The sequence below is a fragment of the Cherax quadricarinatus genome, chromosome 44 (genome assembly GCF_038502225.1).
Source record: "Cherax quadricarinatus isolate ZL_2023a chromosome 44, ASM3850222v1, whole genome shotgun sequence".
NCBI lineage: Eukaryota > Metazoa > Arthropoda > Malacostraca > Decapoda > Parastacidae > Cherax > Cherax quadricarinatus.
In genome coordinates, this window is record NC_091335.1 from 8,411,485 (window position 1) to 8,433,012 (window position 21,528).

The following is a 21,528-nucleotide window of genomic DNA, read 5'->3' on the forward strand; positions in this document are numbered from 1 at the left end:
TATTTCTTTAGAACACAATTTGTTCTATCGATTGAGTACAAGAAACTGCCCATTTACCAATTTCAACTACTCAATAGCATGGTCAGAAATTTGCAATTTGCCCAATTTCATGCAAATTAAAAAATATGCCAATTTCAAAATAGGGTCCAGAATGAACAATGCAGACATTCCTGGCCCTAAAATAACATTTTCTTTGTTCATCAGTTACGTCTCCAGATCCCTCTGATATTACTCTTGGTTTCTATTTTGAATTTTTATTCAAACAAAAAATAGATGATTTACTGTTATGCAGACTACTGCAATATTGTAATAATTGTATAAATAATGTCAACCCATTCATGACTGCATATTAGAATGGCTAGTTGAACATTTATTTGACAATGACATCATTTGTTTACTTTTGAACATCAGCAAAAATCAAACATTTCCCCTATTTTGAGCTCCATTTCAAGGTTCTTTTCATAGTAAAACCAATCAAAATCACCTCTATTTCTATAATATGTTTTCCATCCTATCAAATGAGACCAAGAAAACGAAAATACAACCATAAATACTATACGAAAATACACCACAAAGTCGGCATTTTAATCCAAAAACATGGTTGTAATTTTTTTTTTTCTCATTATGCATTGCATGCTGCAGGATTTTTTTTATATGGTGTACACTGACCACACAGACCCATTCTCTCACATGTGGGCCTACCAGCTTTCTCCTGCTCGAGTTGAAGCTGCTAGAATTTTTGAGTATATATACATCAAACACGGTGGCTCGTAAGACGTATATATATGACCGAAACAGTCAAAGAGTTAACATTTAGCTGGCTTGTATTTGCAAGCACTTTTAAAGGTAAAGCAAATTTTACGGTTAGTAGCATATACTGAAGTTACTGATGTTTACCAGATGATTTGTGTTAAAACAATTGTAACAACAGTGCCAGTAATAAAATGTCTGGTTATTACCTTTAAGGGGAGGAGGAGGAGCTTTAGTAGTAGAAAGATGAGCCACAGCAGAATAAGGCCCAATACCTGCCTCATTGCTGGCACAGATACGAAGATGGTACTCTGTGTTCTCTTCTAACCTCACCACCTTATAGTTCTGATTTGTACCATTATACACCTGATAGAACCTGTTAAAGATGGATGTCCGTTTACATGAGAAATCACTGGATATCATACAAATTTACTAATATTTTTCCCAAACTTCCACAACAGCAAATAACTATTCAATGGTAGGAAATCTCGAACATCCTCATATTTAACCAAACTAGACATGGCTGCTGTATTAGAGAGGTCAAGGGAGATATCCCCAGACCCCAGTATATTAACCTAGTACATTTAGCACAATAATAATATTCATGAAACAAAAAAGGCTTTTCTCGTCTCATTACCCCTTTTCTTCTCCTGCCCTCATACCTGCATCACAAGTGTGTTACTGAATACAGTATTCTTATAGAGTTGGGCATTTGTAGTAGCATATCCTCAAGGTTAATACCAAGTCTCTTTCTTGGGAACTTTTAGGTATCTTGTTAGCCTACTCTGCATCCTTCCTGCAACTGTTGCTTGTCATTAATAAAGAAGTGTAGAAAGTGCAATACTAAAATTTTTACAATATTTAAGCAAACGCTCACACACTTTAAATGCCAATTAAACTAGCTCGATATGGCACATTGTCAGACTTGCCTAACTGGTTACTGCATGCAGGGCAACCCCATGACTGATTATTGCTCATGGTAGTGAAAAAATGGAGAGATTTTAGATGTTTAAGGGTGGTGCATGTATGATTGATGCTAGCCATTTTTTTGGTACAAAAGATTCCACTATTCATACAATTTGAAACAATGTGAAGAAAACAGTTGTGTAGCAAGTAGTGCAGAGTGTGACATGGTGAAAAAAATATCAAAGCTATCGGTACAACTAAATAAGAAAGATAAGTTACTCTGTTCTCCATGGGGAAGTGGAAGAGAATTCTTCCTCCGTAAGCCATGCGTGTTGTAAGAGGTGACTAAAATGCCGGGAGCAAGGGGCTAGTAACCCCTTCTCCCGTATAAATTACTAAATTTAAGAGAAACTTTCATTTTTCTTTTTGGGCCACCATGCCTTGGTGGGATACGGCCGGTGTGTTGAAAGAAAGAAATAAAGAAGTTACTCTGTGTGGATTAAGGAGAGAAAAAATGGAAAGGAGCTCCCCCACAGTGCTCAGATGATAAGGCACAAAGTCCTAGCCCTTTCCTACTATAAAGCTGTACGAGACGAGAAGAAGAGTTTTCACAACAGATTATGTTTAGTACTACATGGTTTAAAGTTTCACAAACCCCTGTCAGCCTCATTACACAGGACTTAAATTTTGGAATTGTGTTAGCTGATTACAATGCCACAGGAAATTTCCCTGCACTGTAGTACATCCATTAACTCCTGACAACTCTGCATACATCAACATAACCACAGCCATCCACTTCAGCCCAGTAGGGCAATATCAAACCTCTCTGCACACTACCAAGGTAATAAACATTAACTAGACTTGATTGTATGATATACTTCACAACTGTTCACTCCTCATGATATTTCAAAGAACACTGTTTGGCAACTTTTGATGAGCCCAGAACATAACCACATCTTTCCCATCTGTTCTTCACTTTACATAATACCTTGTCACAAAAGTCAACAATTTCCAGGAACACATAGCCCACATTATGAAAGGGTTCATTGTATGTACATGCAATTACAAGGAGAGCAAACTGCAGAAATATGGTCCAAGTAATTATTAAGTGTAATCTAACAAAGTTTAGTTTTAATAGTATAGAAAGTGTACCACCATGATGCTGATGGCAACAGGACTTTTAACTATAAGAACATAAATAATGTTCTTTAACAAGAAATGTATTACTTATATATCTCTTTCAGTATGTTAGGTAAGACTGAAGCAGGTATGTGGCCTACCTAACCTAAACCTTAAACTATTATAAACAATGTGGTCTTTGTAGTAATATTACTGTTTACATGCCACTTACATTGTCCCATATCTATACCTGTGATTTATTTTTATGAAGAGAAACGATTGCATTTTTTTTTTTTCAACAAGTCGGCCGTCTCCCACCAAGGCAGGGTGACCCAAAAAGAAAATACCTTTATCATCATTCAACACTTTCACCTCACTCACACATAATCACTGTTTTTGCAGAGGTGCTCAGAACACAACAGTTTAGAAGCATATACATATAAAGATACACAACATATCCCTCCAAACTGTGACTCCTCCACTTCACCCTATATATAAGCAAGGGAATTACTTATCATGAGTATAAGTTTAATTTCAAGTAGTTGAACATGAACAATGTGAACATGAGGCTAGGTTGCAAGCAGCAGTGATATATGTAATCACTTACTCTCTGGTGCCATTATGAGGATTGGTGAATTCCATCTGAAGAGAGTAAGTAAGCATGTCCAAATTGCGTCCATCTCCCCATTTGAGCTTGAGAGAATTGTAGGAAGCTTTAACCAGCTCTATGGTTGGGGGGGCAGGAGGAAGTGCCCTTGTTGTCACTTTGTGAATACCACTGAAGCTTCCCGGGCCCACACTGTTCACGGCTTGGATTCGTAATCTAAAAAAATTAAAAAAACTTGAGAACTTACTTTCACAAATTATTATAATGAAACATTATCTAAACCTTGTGTATCACACTATTAGAGCAAGACAGCACAACAGCTTATTTTAAAGCTGATAAGCTTGACATCAAGTACACAAAACATCTGTGCACCAACTGGCTTGGTCAACTGGCAAACACACACACACACACACACACACACACACACACACACACACACACACATACAGTACTGTAAGTTATCTCAACAACCTCTCCCAATAGGTTCCCAGCAATCTTTTAGTATTTCACTTACACACATACCTCACACTGATGATTTTTTTTTATAACTGGCTCATTGCAACGTACCATTTCATTAATAGTTGTTCATCCTAGTCGCACCCCTCTCAAACAGCATCTCTTGTTCATGCTTTCAATGCACCAAGAGAACTTTTAAAATAATTTTAAGTAATGATCAGTTTAGCTCTCTAGGCCTATCTTCACAGTTGAGATGCTCCAGTTCAAGAACTGACCTAGTATAAGACTTCTCAATTACATTTTGTTTTTCTAACTACATTCAATAGAATTTTAATCTATTGTATGATTTATTTTTATTACATACTGTAAGCAGTTGGTTTAGATTTTATTTATGCCTACCTTCCACTTGCACACCTCAGTCATATTTCCCCTTGCATCTTTCATGAATAATTCAGTAATTATCTTCAAAGAAAAAATTGCACATAAATGGGGTTTTGTTATTTTTCTCTAATCCTAATCCTAAAGCATTTGTGTATTATCTATAATACTGTATAGAGAAAAGAACTGCATAACAATGTAAAAAAACTATAACAAAGGGAGAAAACAGTGGAACTACAAAAGAAGATCTAAGGCAAAGTGCTCCATGTCAAGGTGCAGGGAATCCAGCTTTTCCTATAAAATGGATAAATTTAAAAAATATATAGTAATCAATTATTTATCTAAGGGAAAAATAACAGCAATAAAATAATCATACATAACCATTATTAACTTCAAGAAAATTTTTCAAGCCTGTTAAAATAATAGGATTTAGACCTTAGATATATACCCAATTTAACACCCTGTATATTAATCAAGTTATGTATTACATACGTAGGCTGAATCAATGAAGCTTTGACAAGACAATTAAAAAGATGAATAAGTATAATACCGTGACTGGAACAATACACAAATAAGCAGCACATAGGAGAGAGAAGCTTATGAAGACTTTTTGGTCAGCCTTAGGTCATAAGCTTCTCTCTCCTACATGCAGGTTGTGTAAAAAGAAAAAAATCTTATTACCTATATAAAGTTTCAGGTTGAAGATCGTTTAGTGCATATTCCGTTTCTGGCCCCGGAGTAGTGACTGTCTTATCACCCACTTCTATCACATAATGGGTGATGGGGTCACCATGATTAGCTGGCTCTCCCCAAAGGAGGGTCACAGCTGTGGCAGCTGGGGAGGAGGAGATGTAAGCAACAGGTGCAGGGGGTGCAGCAGGGGTGGTCACAGTTGCATGTGAAGACCAGGGACCAACTCCAGCACTGTTGCTGCAACATACTCTGTAGGATACAAGCATACATACACATACATCAGAATGCTTTGAAAGTTTATGTACAATACTGTATACACTCAAAATTATCATCCTATTAATAAATTATATCTTATGATATACACAAATAAGAACTAAATAATAATCAAACAATAGTAAATACAGTAAATTAGGAAATCACCAAATAAACTGAAACTTAAAATAAGTTGCACATTCAATAAAATGCTAGTCTTTCACAAGTCAAATAGCCATCCCACATAAGCCATGAGTGTCATAGGTGACTAAAAAAGCTTGGAACAAAGGCTACTAACCCCTGACTCCCCTTTCCCTGCACATGTTTAATAACTACACAAGACAGGAGGAACCGGGCGAGTTGTTCAGTGGTTGAATACAACAATAGTTGCACATTAACAAAGTATTTTGACTATATAGGTCACTCACCACTCACAGGCATACAAAATGCAAACACAAAAACAGAAATAAAGTCAACAAGAAAAGTAACAAATGCTCAATGCAAATAAATACATAACTATTATACCAAGTTAAAGTGGCCAGTACAGGAGGGCCCAGTTCATATGGCTCCAAGGTTTGCAACCCCCGGACGATAAGCGAAAATTGCCGGCGGGTAGAAAAAGAGCCCCCCCCCCCCCTTTTTCTTTTTTACTGAATGCATCTAAAATGCTGGTAACATGAATGTTGGTCAGAGGGGTGGGATTAAATTATGGGGAATCAAATACAAAATGGGAGTTGATAGTTACTTTTTGTTGATGATACTGTGCTTTTGGGGGATTCTAAAGAAAAGTTGCAAAGGTTAGTGGATGAGTTTGAGAGGGTGTGTAAATGTAGAAAGGTGAAAGTGAACAAAGATGAGAGTAAGGTAATGAGGGTATCAAACTATTTAGATAAAGAAAAATTGGATATCACATTGGAGAGAGGGAATATGGAAGTAGTGAATGTTGTCAGTGGATGGGTTTATGAAGGATGAGGTTAACCATAGAACTGATGAAGGAAAAAATGTGAGTGGTGTGTTGAGGTATCTGTGGAGACAAAAAACATTATCCATGGAGGTAAAGAAGGGAATGTATGAAAGTATAGTGGTACCAATACTCCTATATGGGTGTGATGCATGGACTGTAAATGCTGCAGCGAGGAGGCGGCTGTAGGCAGTGGAGATGTCCTCCTGTCTAAGGGCAATGTGTGGTGTAATTATTATGCAGAGAATTTGTGGTATGGAAATTAGGAGGTGGTGTAGAGTTACTAAAACTATTAGTCAGAGGGCTGAAGAGGGGTTGTTGAGATAGTTTGGTCATTTAGAAAGAATGGAACAAAGTAGAATTACATGGAGTGTGTGTAAATCTGTAGGGAAAGGAAGGCAGGGTACGGGTCGACCCTGAAAAGGCTGGAGGGAGGGGGTAAAGGAGGTTTTTGTGGGCGAGGGGCTTGGACTTCCATTAAGCATACATGAGCATGTTAGATAGGAGTGAATGGAGATGAATGGTTTTTGGGACTTGACAAGTTGTTGGAGTATGAGCAGGGTAATATTTTGTGAAGGGATTCAGGCAAACCGGTTACCCAGACTTGAGTCCTGGAAATGGGAAGTACAATGCCTGAACTTTTTAGGAGGGATTTGGAATATTGGCTGTTTGGAGGGACATCTGAACTGTCATACCTGAGCACCTCTGCAAAGACAGTGATTATGTATGAGTGAGGTGAAAGTGTTGAATGATGAAAGTATTTTGTTTTGGGGGATTTTCTTTCTTTTTGGGTCACCCTGCCTTGGTGGGAGACGACCGATTTGTTGAGAAAAAAAAAATTCTATTTCTAAAAGTACATTTACAAAATATGTATACAGGCCTAGCTGACAACAATGACATACTACTATATAGAAAGCCCCTTGTTATGCAGAACATTTCAAGCAAATTAGGTCAGTTTTGTCTCAGGATGCAACCCACACCAGTCGACTAACACTCAGATACCCATTTTACTGACAGGGAACATAGACGACTGGGGTAAAGAAACATGCCCAATGTTTCTATCCTCACCGAGAACTGAACCTGTATCGTACAGCATATCGCTACCCTGGGAACAGATCAAAATTCAAAGTTTGATGACTAGTGAATGCACATTGCTATCACAACATCGTAATGACAAAATATCATAAGTCGAACCACTGGAAAACGAGGAGCATCTGTAACTGATCTTTCCTATTAAATGTGGAAAAAATCACAAACACTTAAGAATACAAAATTACTATTAAAAGCATTTTTTTTTTATTTGCAAGATAGCTCACCTGAAGGCATAGGTGGTAGCAGGAGCCAGGTTGCGTACTTCAGTGGTGAGGGCTGACCCTGTGTACGCACTGGTGAATGTCAAGTCAGATTCTAGGTCACCACATGTTGAAGAAGACTCTGAAGACTCTGCATGAGGACAGGATACCTTGGAAAGAAAAATATTCAGTAGTAGGTTGGTAGACAGCAACCACCCAGGGAGGTACTACCGTCCTGCCAAGCGAGTGTAAAACGAAAGCCTGTAATTGTTTTACATGATGGTAGGATTGCTGGTGTCTTTTGTCTGTCTCATAAATATGCAAGATTACAGGCATGTCTTGCTACTTCTACTTACACTTAGGTCACACTACACATACATGTACACGTTTATTTATACACATTCATCTGAGTTTTCTTTGATTTTATCTTAATAGTTCTTGGTCTTATTACTTTTCCTTTTATATCCATGGGGAAGTGGAATAAGAATCTTTCCTCCGTAAGCCATGCGTGTTGTAAAAGTCAACTAAAATGCCGGGAACAATGGGCTAGTAACCCCTTTTCCTGTAAAGATTACTAAAAAGAATAAGAAGAAAATTGTCAAAGTGGGAAGTCTGAATGTGCATGGATGTTGTGCAAATGATAAGAAAGAGATGATTGTGGATGTTATGAATGAGAAGAAACTGGATGTCCTGGCTATGGACTTCCAGCAAGCATGCATGAGCGTGTTAGATAGGAGTGAATGGAGACGAATGATACTTGGGACCTGACGATCTGTTGGAGTGTGAGCAGGGTAATATTTAGTGAAGAGATTCAGGGAAACCGGTTATTTTCATATAGTCGGACTTGAATCCTGGAAATGGGAAGTACAATGCCTGCACTTTAAAGGAGGGGTTTGGGATATTGGCAGTTTGGAGGGATATGTTGTGTATCTTTATACGTATATGCTTCTAAACTGTTGTATTCTGAGCACCTCTGCAAAAGCAGTGATAATGTGTGAGTGTGGTGAAAGTGTTGAATGATGATGAAAGTATTTTCTTTTTGGGGATTTTTTCTTTTTTTGGGTCACCCTGCCTCGGTGGGAGACGGCCGACTTGTTGGAAAAAAAAAAAAAAAATTAATACTGCATTAATAACACTCAAAACCTGCTGACATGACTTCAAAACTTCCAAGTTAATGTTTCTTTCATACTACCACAGTTGAAATACTACACTCAACATGAGCACCTCCCTCCAATCAGTCAATGATGCTGCATGGTGCTGTAAACACACACTACTTTATTGCACACTTCCAAGGAACTCCAACTTTTAACAATGATATACCTACCTAGGATAGTATTTCTACCTTAGTTCTGCATATTTATGCTTGATAAGGAACACAATAAAGTGTATATACAAGAGAAAGACACACAGGTTGGTTGTAACGTGTGACAAGTGTAGTAGAGTAAAAACGTGCACCATTTTATCCGTTATTTACCAATACAGTAATTTAAACTTATATCAGCAATAGGCTTACTCAAGATCCTAAATTTTACATCTGTTTAATGCTGAAAAAGTAACAGAATAAAATAAAAAGTGGTGATGTAGCACCCTCATATTTACTTATAAATAATGAAGTTGATGAGGCTATTTGTTTTGTAAATATCCATTCCGAATATATGGGCGTGTGAGCAATTGAGACAGCAGGTTAGGAAGGGAAAAACATGCAATATAAAATTTCTGAAATGATACCCAAAGTTTTTTTTTTTTCAACTTACTGGTCGTCTCCCACCAAGGAAGGGTGACCCAAAAAGATAGACTAAAGTTTTTCAGATGTTGCAAGTGTATGGTGTAGGAGGTAGGTTACTGAAAGCAGTGAAGAGTTTTTACGAGGATAGTGAGGCTCAAGTTAGAGTATGTAGGAAAGAGGGAAATTTTTTCCCAGTAAAAGTAGGCCTTAGACAAGGATGTGTGATGTCACCGTGGTTGTTTAATATATTTATAGATGGGGTTGTAAGAGAAGTAAATGCGAGGGTTTTGGCAAGAGGCGTGGAGTTAAAAGATAAAGAATCACACACAAAGTGGGAGTTGTCACAGCTGCTCTTTGCTGATGACACTGTGCTCTTGGGAGATTCTGAAGAGAAGTTGCAGAGATTGGTGGATGAATTTGGTAGGGTGTGCAAAAGAAGAAAATTAAAGGTGAATACAGGAAAGAGTAAGGTTATGAGGATAACAAAAAGATTAGGTGATGAAAGATTGAATATCAGATTGGAGGGAGAGAGTATGGAGGAGGTGAACGTATTCAGATATTTGGGAGTGGACGTGTCAGCGGATGGGTCTATGAAAGATGAGGTGAATCATAGAATTGATGAGGGAAAAAGAGTGAGTGGTGCACTTAGGAGTCTGTGGAGACAAAGAACTTTGTCCTTGGAGGCAAAGAGGGGAATGTATGAGAGTATAGTTTTACCAACGCTCTTATATGGGTGTGAAGCGTGGGTGATGAATGTTGCAGCGAGGAGAAGGCTGGAGGCAGTGGAGATGTCATGTCTGAGGGCAATGTGTGGTGTGAATATAATGCAGAGAATTCGTAGTTTGGAAGTTAGGAGGAGGTGCGGGATTACCAAAACTGTTGTCCAGAGGGCTGAGGAAGGGTTGTTGAGGTGGTTCGGACATGTAGAGAGAATGGAGCGAAACAGAATGACTTCAAGAGTGTATCAGTCTGTAGTGGAAGGAAGGCGGGGTAGGGGTCGGCCTAGGAAGGGTTGGAGGGAGGGGGTAAAGGAGGTTTTGTGTGCGAGGGGCTTGGACTTCCAGCAGGCATGCGTGAGCGTGTTTGATAGGAGTGAATGGAGACAAATGGTTTTTAATACTTGACGTGCTGTTGGAGTGTGAGCAAAGTAACATTTATGAAGGGATTCAGGGAAACCGGCAGGCCGGACTTGAGTCCTGGAGATGGGAAGTACAGTGCCTGCACTCTGAAGGAGGGGTGTTAATGTTGCAGTTTAAAAACTGTAGTGTAAAGCACCCTTCTGGCAAGACAGTGATGGAGTGAATGATGGTGAAAGTTTTTCTTTTTCGGGCCACCCTGCCTTGGTGGGAATCGGCCGGTGTGATAATAAAAAAAAAAATAAAAAATTATCAAATATACAAAAATTAATATGGAAGACTTTCTAACATCAATAGGGGAAAAAAAAGAGATCAGTTATAAAGTAAGAAAGTAATGCTGTAAGTATACTAGAAAGATGTTATTCACCGAGTGGTAGAACAATGGAATGGACTACAAGAGGAAATAGCAAATGCAAACCATACCACAGGCGGGGATAAAACCCGCGATCAGAAAGTCATAAATTTAACCTGAAGAGAGGGAGTGTAACTCCAATTCTTTGAATCAAGAGCCCTCACCAGGCAACAAGACCTACCTCCCATAACCCTGAAGGATTCATTGGTTATAACTATTGATGTACACTAACTTGTATGCAATATACACCCTGTGGTTCATCTGTGACTGGTTTGACAAGTTTATTCTCAACTTGGCTGAAGCCAAACTATTATGATATTTCTTAGCAGATTATCAAGTCAGAAAGCATACAGGTCTCCCTCAACTTATGTTAGGAATTGTGGTGGTGGCAGAGTTTGTTTGGAGATAGGACAAGATATAGTCCTTCAATATGACACTAATATCGACTCTATGGCTTATTTATCTATCACAATTCATCCGATATGACATAATAAACAATATTAATAACATAGAAACACGACATATACTCTAGAGTGAATAAAATACGTCATTAAGTATGTCACGAGTGTTGTTGTGGTGGTGCTGAGACATAAGCCTTGCATAGTGGTGGTGGAGGCGGTAGAGACTAGAGACCGCGGTGTTGTCAGTCACCCTATATAACTCCAACAACATTGGAGGAGTTAGGTTTGTGCTGTCCTTTTTCTATCGATTAATCGCTTAACTTACTTGCTACACTGCTAATGTTACACTTTATCGCTGGCTGGCGCTATAGCCTTAATCGACTTGTGCTGCTTTAGTATTGTACAGTGCCTGCACTCTGAAGGAGGGGTGTTAATGTTGCAGTTTAAAAACTGTAGTGTAAAGCACCCTTCTGGCAAGACAGTGATGGAGTGAATGATGGTGAAAGTTTTTCTTTTTCGGGCCACCCTGCCTTGGTGGGAATCGGCCGGTGTGATAATAAAAAAAAAAAAAAAAAAAAAAAAAAAAAAAAAAAAAAAAAAAAAAAAAAAAAATATCGTATAATCACTAAATCACTGATGAAGGCATTCTCTCTTCCTCCTCCACTTTGGTACTCTGCTACAAGTTCTTTCTTGAATTCTATAGTTTTTCTCACCTTCTTTACCAAAGGGCTGGCACTAGTACAATATTTTACGACATTTTCATGTGTTTTATGATTGTTCATGGTTCAACAGGTTAGGGAAGCAGTATTGTATTATATTTCCCTACAAGACATTGGGGCACCAAACATTCGCGATTTTTCAACATTTACAAGGTTCTTGATCCCCTAACCCTCATGAATGTTGAGGGAGACCTGTATATGTATTCATCTTCCTCTTTAAAAATGCTTGGCTATTGTCAAATATGCAAGTTAGAAAGTACAAAATGGTTTGGTTAAGTGTTAAGGCATAGTCTTTAGCAATGTGGAAAGTAATGCAATACTGCATTATCTGCATCTTATGTCTGAGCAGGTAAAATAACATAAAAGGAACCAGTATTTGATACTAGCAACATAAAAATTACTGTGAAGTAGGGCCAGAGATAAACACAAACACACATCTTATTATATCACTGATGATGGCTTGTAGCTGGGATCAGCAAGAACAGGTAGAGTTGAGAAACTGTCGATACAAGTGTAGACAAGCTTCTTCAGTGTTTGTAGATGAATGGTTCAGAGAACCGACATGTTGATAAATTAGACACATGTGCAACTCTTGGGTATCTTTATTGAGGAAACGTTTTGCCACACAGTGGCTTCATCAGTCCATACGTAGGAGAAACTTGAAGAACAGGAGGAGAATGAGGTAATCAGTCCCTCAACCTTGAGTCGGTGTGTTCAGTCCATCAATTTTGAATAGAATACGGCATATGAGCGGAGAAGTAGCTTATAAACCGTATGGCAGGAGAGGTGCAGCAGTCATAGGTGGTGTCACATCTGTTCAATGTGGAAGTAGGTTGTGCCCAAGAATTAGGCAAGCGAAGAATTCCTAAGTATTAAGATACCAAGAAGTTGCAGTGTCTGACAGGTTTGTAGATTGATGGACTGAACACATCGACTCAAGGTTGAGGGACTGATTACCTCATTCTCCTCCTGTTCTTCAAGTTTCTCCTACGTATGGACTGATGAAGCCACTGTGTGGCGAAACGTTTCCTCAATAAAGATACCCAAGAGTTGTACATGTGTCTAATTCTTCAGTGTTAATGTGAAGGATAAAATTTCTGTATCAAACTCAAATACAAAGTTTGCTTCAAGTTGTTCCTTACCTCTGCAATCTGCACATTATACTGGTCAATACCAGCTCCATTGTTTATAGGTTCTTCCCACGCTAGATGCACTGAATATGGGCTACGACAGGCTAGATGAGGAGCATGAGGGGCATCAGGGGGACCAGCACCACTAACCACTTCCAAAGGTTCAGACCACTGTCCAGGGCCCATGCGGTTCACACCACACACCATGAAGATGTATGGTCGCCCAGGTAAGAGGCTGTTGAAGAGTGCAGATGTTTATCAGCAATGTGAAACCTATTATATACAATTAAGAAATTATCATCAAGAAATGTATCAATGTACAAGATTTTTCAGTTCATGCAGAAATTCCCATTATTTAGGCTGTCCAGGTCATCCCATGTTAATCATGCAAATCAGATGAAGTAAAATCACAGAAGAGGGGAGTTAGTACTAGAGGATTTAAAAAACACTTGCTGCATCACTTGCACACGAGCATCCTAAAAAACAAAAATTAAAACACCACCCGTGTAACACCTGGAGAATTTTGCATCTACAATGACATTAATAATCAAAAGTTAGTGTTTTATCAGGTCATGCAAATTATTTTATTATACCCATTTAATGAATAATTTTATTTTTTCTTGAAATTTTGAGGTCAAACTTAAGGTTGTATTGTAAAGGTTCATGTGGTAATCACAAAAATTATTTTCCACTATGGTTAGGGGATAAAATGATTAATTACAGGGAATAACTTCTATGTTAATGCTAGATTTACATGGCTTATATTTAGGTCCAGATACTAGAAGATCAACCAAAATTATTTTTTTTGGTACCTTCCACTCTCCTCCTCCTCAAGGTGATGTGACTGTTTAGTTTTCTTGATGGAACATGAACGCTGGTATCAAACAAACAAGGCTGATACCGGGTCATGAAGGTTAACAGTGAAACAGCACTGAATGTCTATAAATTAGCAGTGTGTGTTAAAATAACTATGGTGTTGTGACTGGTTGAGTGAGGTAGTCTGAGGTCTAGCAGGCTGAATGCTCTTAGAGATGCAATTTACCATGTGATGCTTCACCTAATGAAACCAAGCCCTAAAAAGAAGAGCAACAGAGATTTCGAAGAATTTTTGACTGGAGATAAGGAGACCAATTCTAGCTCAAGATTCAGAGCTGGATAAATAAGTCTTACTCCCTGCTGACAAATGTGAGATGAGAAAGTGAAATGGAGAAGTTTGGCGAGGCTCGAAGTTGTTTTTTCAGGGTGGAGGAACTATCAGTTTAATTTGGAACCACTGCACTGCCTAGTATAGTACACTGCTAATGTTTGTAAGGAAGTTGTCTCATGTCATAACAGTCACCTATTAACATTCATGATGTGCCATAATTTTTTTCATAAATGTGATTGTCTCAGAGTCGGCTCTACCATTAGGCAAACTTAGATGGCTACCTAGAGTAAAGAAGTTTATGCTTGCCTGGTTCTCCATATTCTTCCCCTTTTCTACTTTTGTCTTCCCTCCTCACCCACCTTAATCCTTTCAGGGTCCACAGGACCTCTCAGAGACTTGTTCTCAGGGTCCCCCAAATTTAAAAAAAAAAAAAAAAAAAAAAAAAAAAAAAAAAAAAAAATCTTATGAAAAGATAGAGAATCTTTTCCCGATCATAATGGCACCATAAGTATGAAATTTCATGGAAAACTTACGAAATTATGCTCTTGCAAAGTTAGCGGTCTTGAAGATGTTTACGCATCGGCGATTTTGCCCACTTTGAGCCCTATTTTCAGCCAATTCCCATGTACTAGTTGACAAAAATCATAACTATTTCGCTAGAACTCCATTTTTTCTATCAAATGAGTACAAGAAACCACCAATTTACTGATTTCAACTATCCAATACAGTGGTCAGAATCTAGCAATTTTGCCAATTTCACACAAATTTCAAAAGATGCCAATTTCCAAATAGGGTCCAGAATAAACAAGAAAGACATTCCTGGCCCTAAAATAACATTTCCTCTGTTCATTAGTCACATCCCCAGGCCCCTCTTACATTTTTTTTGCTTTCTACTTTGAATTTTTATTCTCACAAAAAAAAAATAAGATTTACTGTTATGCAGATTACTGCATTAGTGTAGAAATGGTATAAATAATATCGGCGCACTTGTGAAAGAATATTAGACTCGCCAGTTGACGTGTATTAGACGCTTAGCATGATTTATTTACTTTTGAACTTTGGTAAAAATCGAACATTTCTGCTACTTTGAGCTCAATTTCAAGGTACAGTGGAGCCTCAAAAATCGAACGTATCACATATCAAACGTTTCGAAAATAAGACCATTTTTTCGGACAAACTGTGTCCCTATTATTGAATGCACCCCTATTTTCAGACCGCCGGGTACGGGACCTGTCCGCTGGCCCGCTCTGTCCGCGTCCCCGCGCAGGCACCGTGAGCAGTCTAGCTTTGTTTATGCTTGAGTGAACACTAACCTGCGATCTCATTCATGCATTTTACGATTATTTAATTGTGTTTAGTGCTTGTGCGGCTGTGAAATAAGCTGCCATGGGCCCAAAGAAACTTGCTAACTGTACCCCTGTGGTAAAGCAAGTGAGAAACACCATAGATGTGAAGAAGGAAATAATACAGAGGTATGAGATTGAAGTGAGACTTGTTGAGCTTGCCAGGATGTACAGAGGACTGTGGACAGTTATTTTGTGAGACAAACAGATGACTGTGGATAGTTATTTTGTGAGACAAACAGAGGACTGTAGACAGTTATTTTGTGAGACTGGGGTCCAATGACTCTCAAGCAGGTCCTAGTGGCATTAAAATAAAGAGAAGGGAAGCAACCCCAGAGAGGGCTTTAATACCGGAAGTCCTCATGGAGGGGGATTCTCCTTCCAAACAATAACCCCAACTCCCTCTCTCCTCCTCCCTATCTTCCAGATGCCATTACCAATCTTCAATAAAGGTAAGTAAAAATGTTATTTTATATTACTATACATAATTAAAGACTAACATTTGTTGTGTGTATGTAAAACTGTAATTAATCTCTATAAAATGTATTTTTTTTGTGAATATTTTTGGGTTTCTGGAACGGATTAATTGTATTTCCATTATTTCTTATGGGAAATATTGTTTCGAATTTCAGACTTTTCGAATTTGGAACTAGCTCCTGGAACGGATTAAGTTCGAAATTTGAGGTTCCACTGTACTTTTCATTGTAAAACCAGTCAAAATCATCTCAATTTCTGTAATATGTCTTCCATTCTATACAATGAGACCAGGAAAACTAGAATACAACAATAAATACCATACGAAAATACAGTGTAAAGTCTCTGTTTTAATCCAAAAACATGGTCAAAGATTTTTTTTCTCTTAACGCACTGTGCTGCAGGATTTTTTTTATACTGCGCACACTGACCACATAGACCCATTCTTTCATATGTAGGCCTACCAGCTTTCTCTCACTAGATTTGAAGGCGCTAGAATTTATGCGTACTAGTACATCACGGACACTGGTGCGTAAGCCATACTAGTACGTCCGAAACCCTGAAAGGGTTAATTCTCTCTCATGCATATGCTTCTCAATGACACACACACACACAAAGTACTCACTAATTTATTAGCTACTATGTCCAAAATTTTTTTTTACCCCATCAAAAACTGCAGAAGTAGGATGAATCCCACATACGTACTAGAACAAACCAAAAATAATGAACTTTCTGAAGACAATATATGTAAGCTGAAAATGTGTATAATTCTCATGGTACAAAAAATACATCCATGTATGTGCATGTACAGTGTTGGTAGGGCACAATCTCTACCTCCTGCACCTTGCCCCTTAACCCTTTCAGGGTCCAAGGCCCAAATCTGGAGTCATGCACCAGTGTCCAAGAATTTAAAAAAAAAAAATGTTATTTTTTCTTATGAAATCGTAGAGAATCTTTTTGTGAAGGTAATAAAACAAAAAGTACGAAATTTGGTGGAAAATTGACGAAATTATGCTCTCGCGAATTTTGATGTGTCAGCGATGTTTACGAATCGGCGATTTTGCCGACTTTGACTCCCATTTTAGGCCAATTACATTACTCCAATCTACCAAATTCTTAGCTATTTCACTAGTATTACTTCTATTCTATCGATTGAGCACAAGAAATCGCCAAGTCAACTGTTTCAACTACAAAATAAAGTGATTGGAAATTGTTAATTTGGCCAATTTAACACAAAGTTCAAAATATTCCAATTTCAAAATAGGGTCCAGAATAAACAATGTAGGCATTCCTGGCACTAAACTAACATTTCCTCTGTTCATTAGTTATGTTTTGAGGCTTTACAAATAAATTCCATTTTGATTTTTTATTCACATAATGAATTTTTATTCACACCAAAAAATAGAAGATTTACCGTTATGCAATACTGTAATAATTGTATAAATATCATCACCATATTTGTGAATGTATATTAGACCCACCAGCTGGCGTGTATTAGATGTGTGAGGTCGTTTGTTTACTCTTGAATATTGGCAAAAATTTAACATTTCCGCTACTTTGAGCTCAGTTTCAAGCCATTTCCAGAGCTAAAACCAATGAAAATCATCTCTATTTTTGTAATATGTCTTCCATTCTATCAAATGAGACCAAGAAATCGCAAATACAACTATAAAAAACATACGAAAAAACACTGCAAAGTTGCTGTTTTAATCGAAAAATCATGATTTCAGTTTTTTCTCTCATTATACACAGTGTGCTGCAGGATCTGTTTTATGTGGTGCACACATACCACATAGATGTATTCTCTCATATCTAGGCCCAAATGTACCACTCACAGTTTATCAGAGTGAGCTGAGCTCATGGCGTAGATCTAGGGTTTGGACACTCACCGTAAAGCCATAGATCTACGGGACGGACCCTGAAAGGGTTAAACATACATAAACTGATGTGACGTCTGGCTGTGTACATAATGCGTGTCATATGCATCAAGCTATGTGTGAATTTGGATGTTTCAGAATCTGGTTGCATCTTATGTCTGCACCTGGCTTTGTGATCACTTCCTAACCCCATCAAGTGGCATAAAAAGAGGCCATAACTAACTAAGGGCAATGTGTGGTGTAAATATTATGCAGAAAATTCGGAGTGTGGAAATTAGGAGAAGGTGTGGAGTTAATAAAAGCATTAGTCAGAGGGCAGAAGAGGGGTTGTTGAGGTGGTTTGGTCATTTAGAGAGAATGGATCAAAGTAGAATGACATGGAAAGCATATAAATCTATAGGGGAAGGAAAGAGGGGTAGGGGTCGTCCTCAAAAGGGTTGGAAAGAGGGGGTAAAGGAGGTTTTGTGGGTGAGGGGCTTGGACTTCCAGCAAGCGTGCATGAGCGTGTTAGATAGGAGTGAATGGAGACGAATGGTACTTGGGACCTGACGATCTGTTGGAGTGTGAGCAGGGTAATATTTAGTGAAGGGATTCAGGGAAACTGGTTATTTTCATATAGTCGGACTTGAGTCCTGGAAATGGGAAGTACAATGCCTGCACTTTAAAGGAGGGGTTTGGGATATTGGCAGTTTGGAGGGATATGTTGTGTATCTCTATAAGTATATGCTTCTAAACTGTTATATTCTGGGCACCTCTGCAAAAGCAGTGATAATGTGTGAGTGTGGTGAAAGTGTTGAATGATGATGAAAGTATTTTCTTTTTGGGGATTTTCTTTCTTTTTTTTTGGGTCACCCTGCCTCGGTGGGAGACGACCGCCTTGTTGAAAAAAAAAAAAAAAAAAAAAAAAAAAAAAAAAAAAAAAAATATATATATATATATATATATATATATATATATATATATATTTATATATATATATATATATATATATATATATATATATATATAGATAATATATAAAAAATATATATAAATATATATATATATATATATATATATATATATACACACACACACACACACACACACACACACACACACACACACACAGTGGTCCCTCAATAATCGTCCATAATCCGTTCCTGGAAGTGGGACTATTATCGAAATGGACGATTTACGAATCAATTTTCCCCATAAGAAATAATGTAAATTCAATTAATCCGTTCCTGATACCCAGAAGTATTAAAACAAAATTTTTTTTTACATGAAATATAGATGCAGTACATAAACAATACAGTGGCACATGATGAATTAAACATTAACAGAATAACACTTACCTTATTTGGCGATTCTTCTTTGTGTATGGAAGACTGGAGAAGGAGACAGATTGGAGGATTTACTATTTGGAAGGGGAATCCCCTTCCATCAACACCTCGGGTACTAATTGCTCTTCTGGGGTTACTTCTCTTCTCTGTTTCTTAATGCCACTAGGGCCACCTTGAGAGTCACTGGAGTCCTGTCTTGCAAAAAAACTGTCCAGAGAGCTCTGTTTCTGGCGTCTCTTTAAAACTTCCCTAAAATGGGCCAAGACTCTGTCACTGTACAAGTTGCCGATATGGCTTGCAACATCCTTCTCTGGGTGATGTTTCTCCATAAATCCTCTTTGGCATTTTCTTCCAAAAGAGGCCTGTTTCATCACAATTGAACACTTGTTCAGGTTTCAGTCCTTCACTGTTTATGTACTCCTTGAATTCATGCACATATTTTTCAGCCACCTTGTGGTCCAAACTGGCAGCCTCACCACACTGTGTATGCCAGTATGCTTCTTAAATCTCTCAAACCAGCCTTTGCTGGCCTTAAATTCACTCACATCACCACTAGTTGCAGGCAGTTTCTTTACCAAATCGTCATGCAACTGCCTAGCCTCTTCGCAAATAAGCAACGTCATAAGACTATCTCCTGCTAATTGTTTCTCATTTATCCACACCAATAATAACTTCTCAACATCTTCAAGTACTGGTGATCTCATTTTTGTCAGCATATTTACTCCCTTTGCAACAACAGCATCCTTGATTTCCTTTTTCTTGGCTATGATGGAAGACATGGTTGTACGGGATTTGTTATACATCCTGGCCAGTTCGTCCACACGTACGCCACTATCATATTGTTCAATAATGTTTTTCTTAAATTCAGTCGTATTTCTCACCTTCTTTACCAAAGGCTTGGCACTAGGAGCTTTCTTTGGAGCCATGGTAGCTTATTTAGCACTTAAATAACTTGCAAGCACTAAAATAAATGGAATATTATGAAATATTTTGCTGGAGCACGTGAGGGGACCGTCGCTCACTGGTAAACAATGGCACACTGGCTGGGAAGGAAAGGCCGAGGCGGCTCAGAGCGTGAGTACGCGTCCGGGACAAAGGACTATTAGCGAGTTACCGGACCATTTGCGAGCCAATATTTTGACGAAAAAACAGGACTATTTCCGAAATGGATGACTTTCAGACCGGACGATTATTGAGGGACCACTGTATATATATATATATATATATATCTTTCTTCTTTCTTTCAACACACCAGCCGTATCCCACCGAGGCGGGGTGGCCCAAAAGGAAAAACGAAAGTTTCTCCTTTTACATTTAGTAATATATACAGGAGAAGAGGTTACTAGCCCCTTGCTCCCGGCATTTTAGTCGCCTCTTACAACACGCATGGCTTACGGAGGAAGAATTCTGTTCCACTTCCCCATGGAGAATATATATATATATATATATATATAAAGCTACTTAACCCTTAAACGGTCGAAAGAGATTGACGTTCAATTCGTAGTGCTACAAAAGTAGATTACTTTTTTTTTACATATTTTCAAATAAAACAAAAAAAATGTAGATAAAAGTTTTTTACAAGTTTTCAAATGTAAAACAAAAAAGAAGATCTACATTTTTTTACATACTTTCAGGTGTTGAAAAAACATACAGTGGACCCCCGGTTAACGATATTTTTTCACTCCAGAAGTATGTTCAGGTGCCAGTACTGAACGAATTTGTTCCCATAAGGAATATTGTGAAGTAGATTAGTCCATTTCAGACCCCCAAACATACACGTACAAACGCACTTACATAAATACACTTACATAATTGGCCGCACTCGGAGGTGATCATTATGCGGGGGTCCACTGTATATATGTTTGGACCATTTAAGGGTTAACTATTATCAAAATTTTATATGTAACCCGTGTGTTAAAGCAGTGGAATGAGTTTCAAGAGGAAACAGCAAGTTCTACAGATCACTACAGGATTTACAAAACTGTACAAGACTTAATAACAGACACTTGACACCATAAGCTGAGCTCTCATTCTGTATCTACAAATAGGTAGTCACAGGCACCCGATTATGTAGACATTTACATAAATCTTTGTATGCTTGTATCTGAGAGTCAAAAGTCTTTCCAACAAAGTTAAATACAGCCTCTCCTCACTTAACGACAGTTCCGTTCCTAAGACCACATTGTAAAACGAATTTGTCGCTAAGTGAGAAGCATACTATAATGGTAGTGGGTTTGTGTCAACCATCTTTGATATTAAAAAAATATCACCTTTGAACCATTTATAACACATCTGGTATATTTTTAAATGTGTATACAGTAGTGTACTGTATATTGAAATAAACAGAATAAAGGAAATTAGCTCTAATATATATTATGCCTCAGTGGGAAATGGCCGATGCGTTAACAAAAAAAAAAAAAAAAATTATTATTTAGGTATAAATATGTACTGGTCAGAGAGCCTGTCGTAAGTCTGAGGTGTCGG

General features: G+C 38.0%; 1 protein-coding gene across 4 annotated transcripts in view; it reads right to left on the reverse strand.

The window, feature by feature from the left end:
- Positions 1-21,528, reverse strand: part of LOC128697549 (fibronectin type-III domain-containing protein 3a) — a 662,917-nt gene that overhangs the window by 40,913 nt on the left and 600,476 nt on the right. For all 4 annotated transcript variants that reach the window (XR_011393145.1, XM_070094072.1, XM_053789316.2 and 1 more), the window contains 5 exons: positions 12,891-13,113; positions 7,439-7,584; positions 4,898-5,158; positions 3,383-3,598; positions 960-1,126 (listed from right to left, as the gene is read on the reverse strand). Coding sequence is in view for 3 of the 4 variants with exons in the window: in XM_070094072.1 (XP_069950173.1) it covers positions 960-1,126; positions 3,383-3,598; positions 4,898-5,158; positions 7,439-7,584; positions 12,891-13,113 (1,013 nt within the window). In the remaining variant the exon portion in view is untranslated. The remainder of the gene's footprint in view (positions 1-959; positions 1,127-3,382; positions 3,599-4,897; positions 5,159-7,438; positions 7,585-12,890; positions 13,114-21,528) is intronic.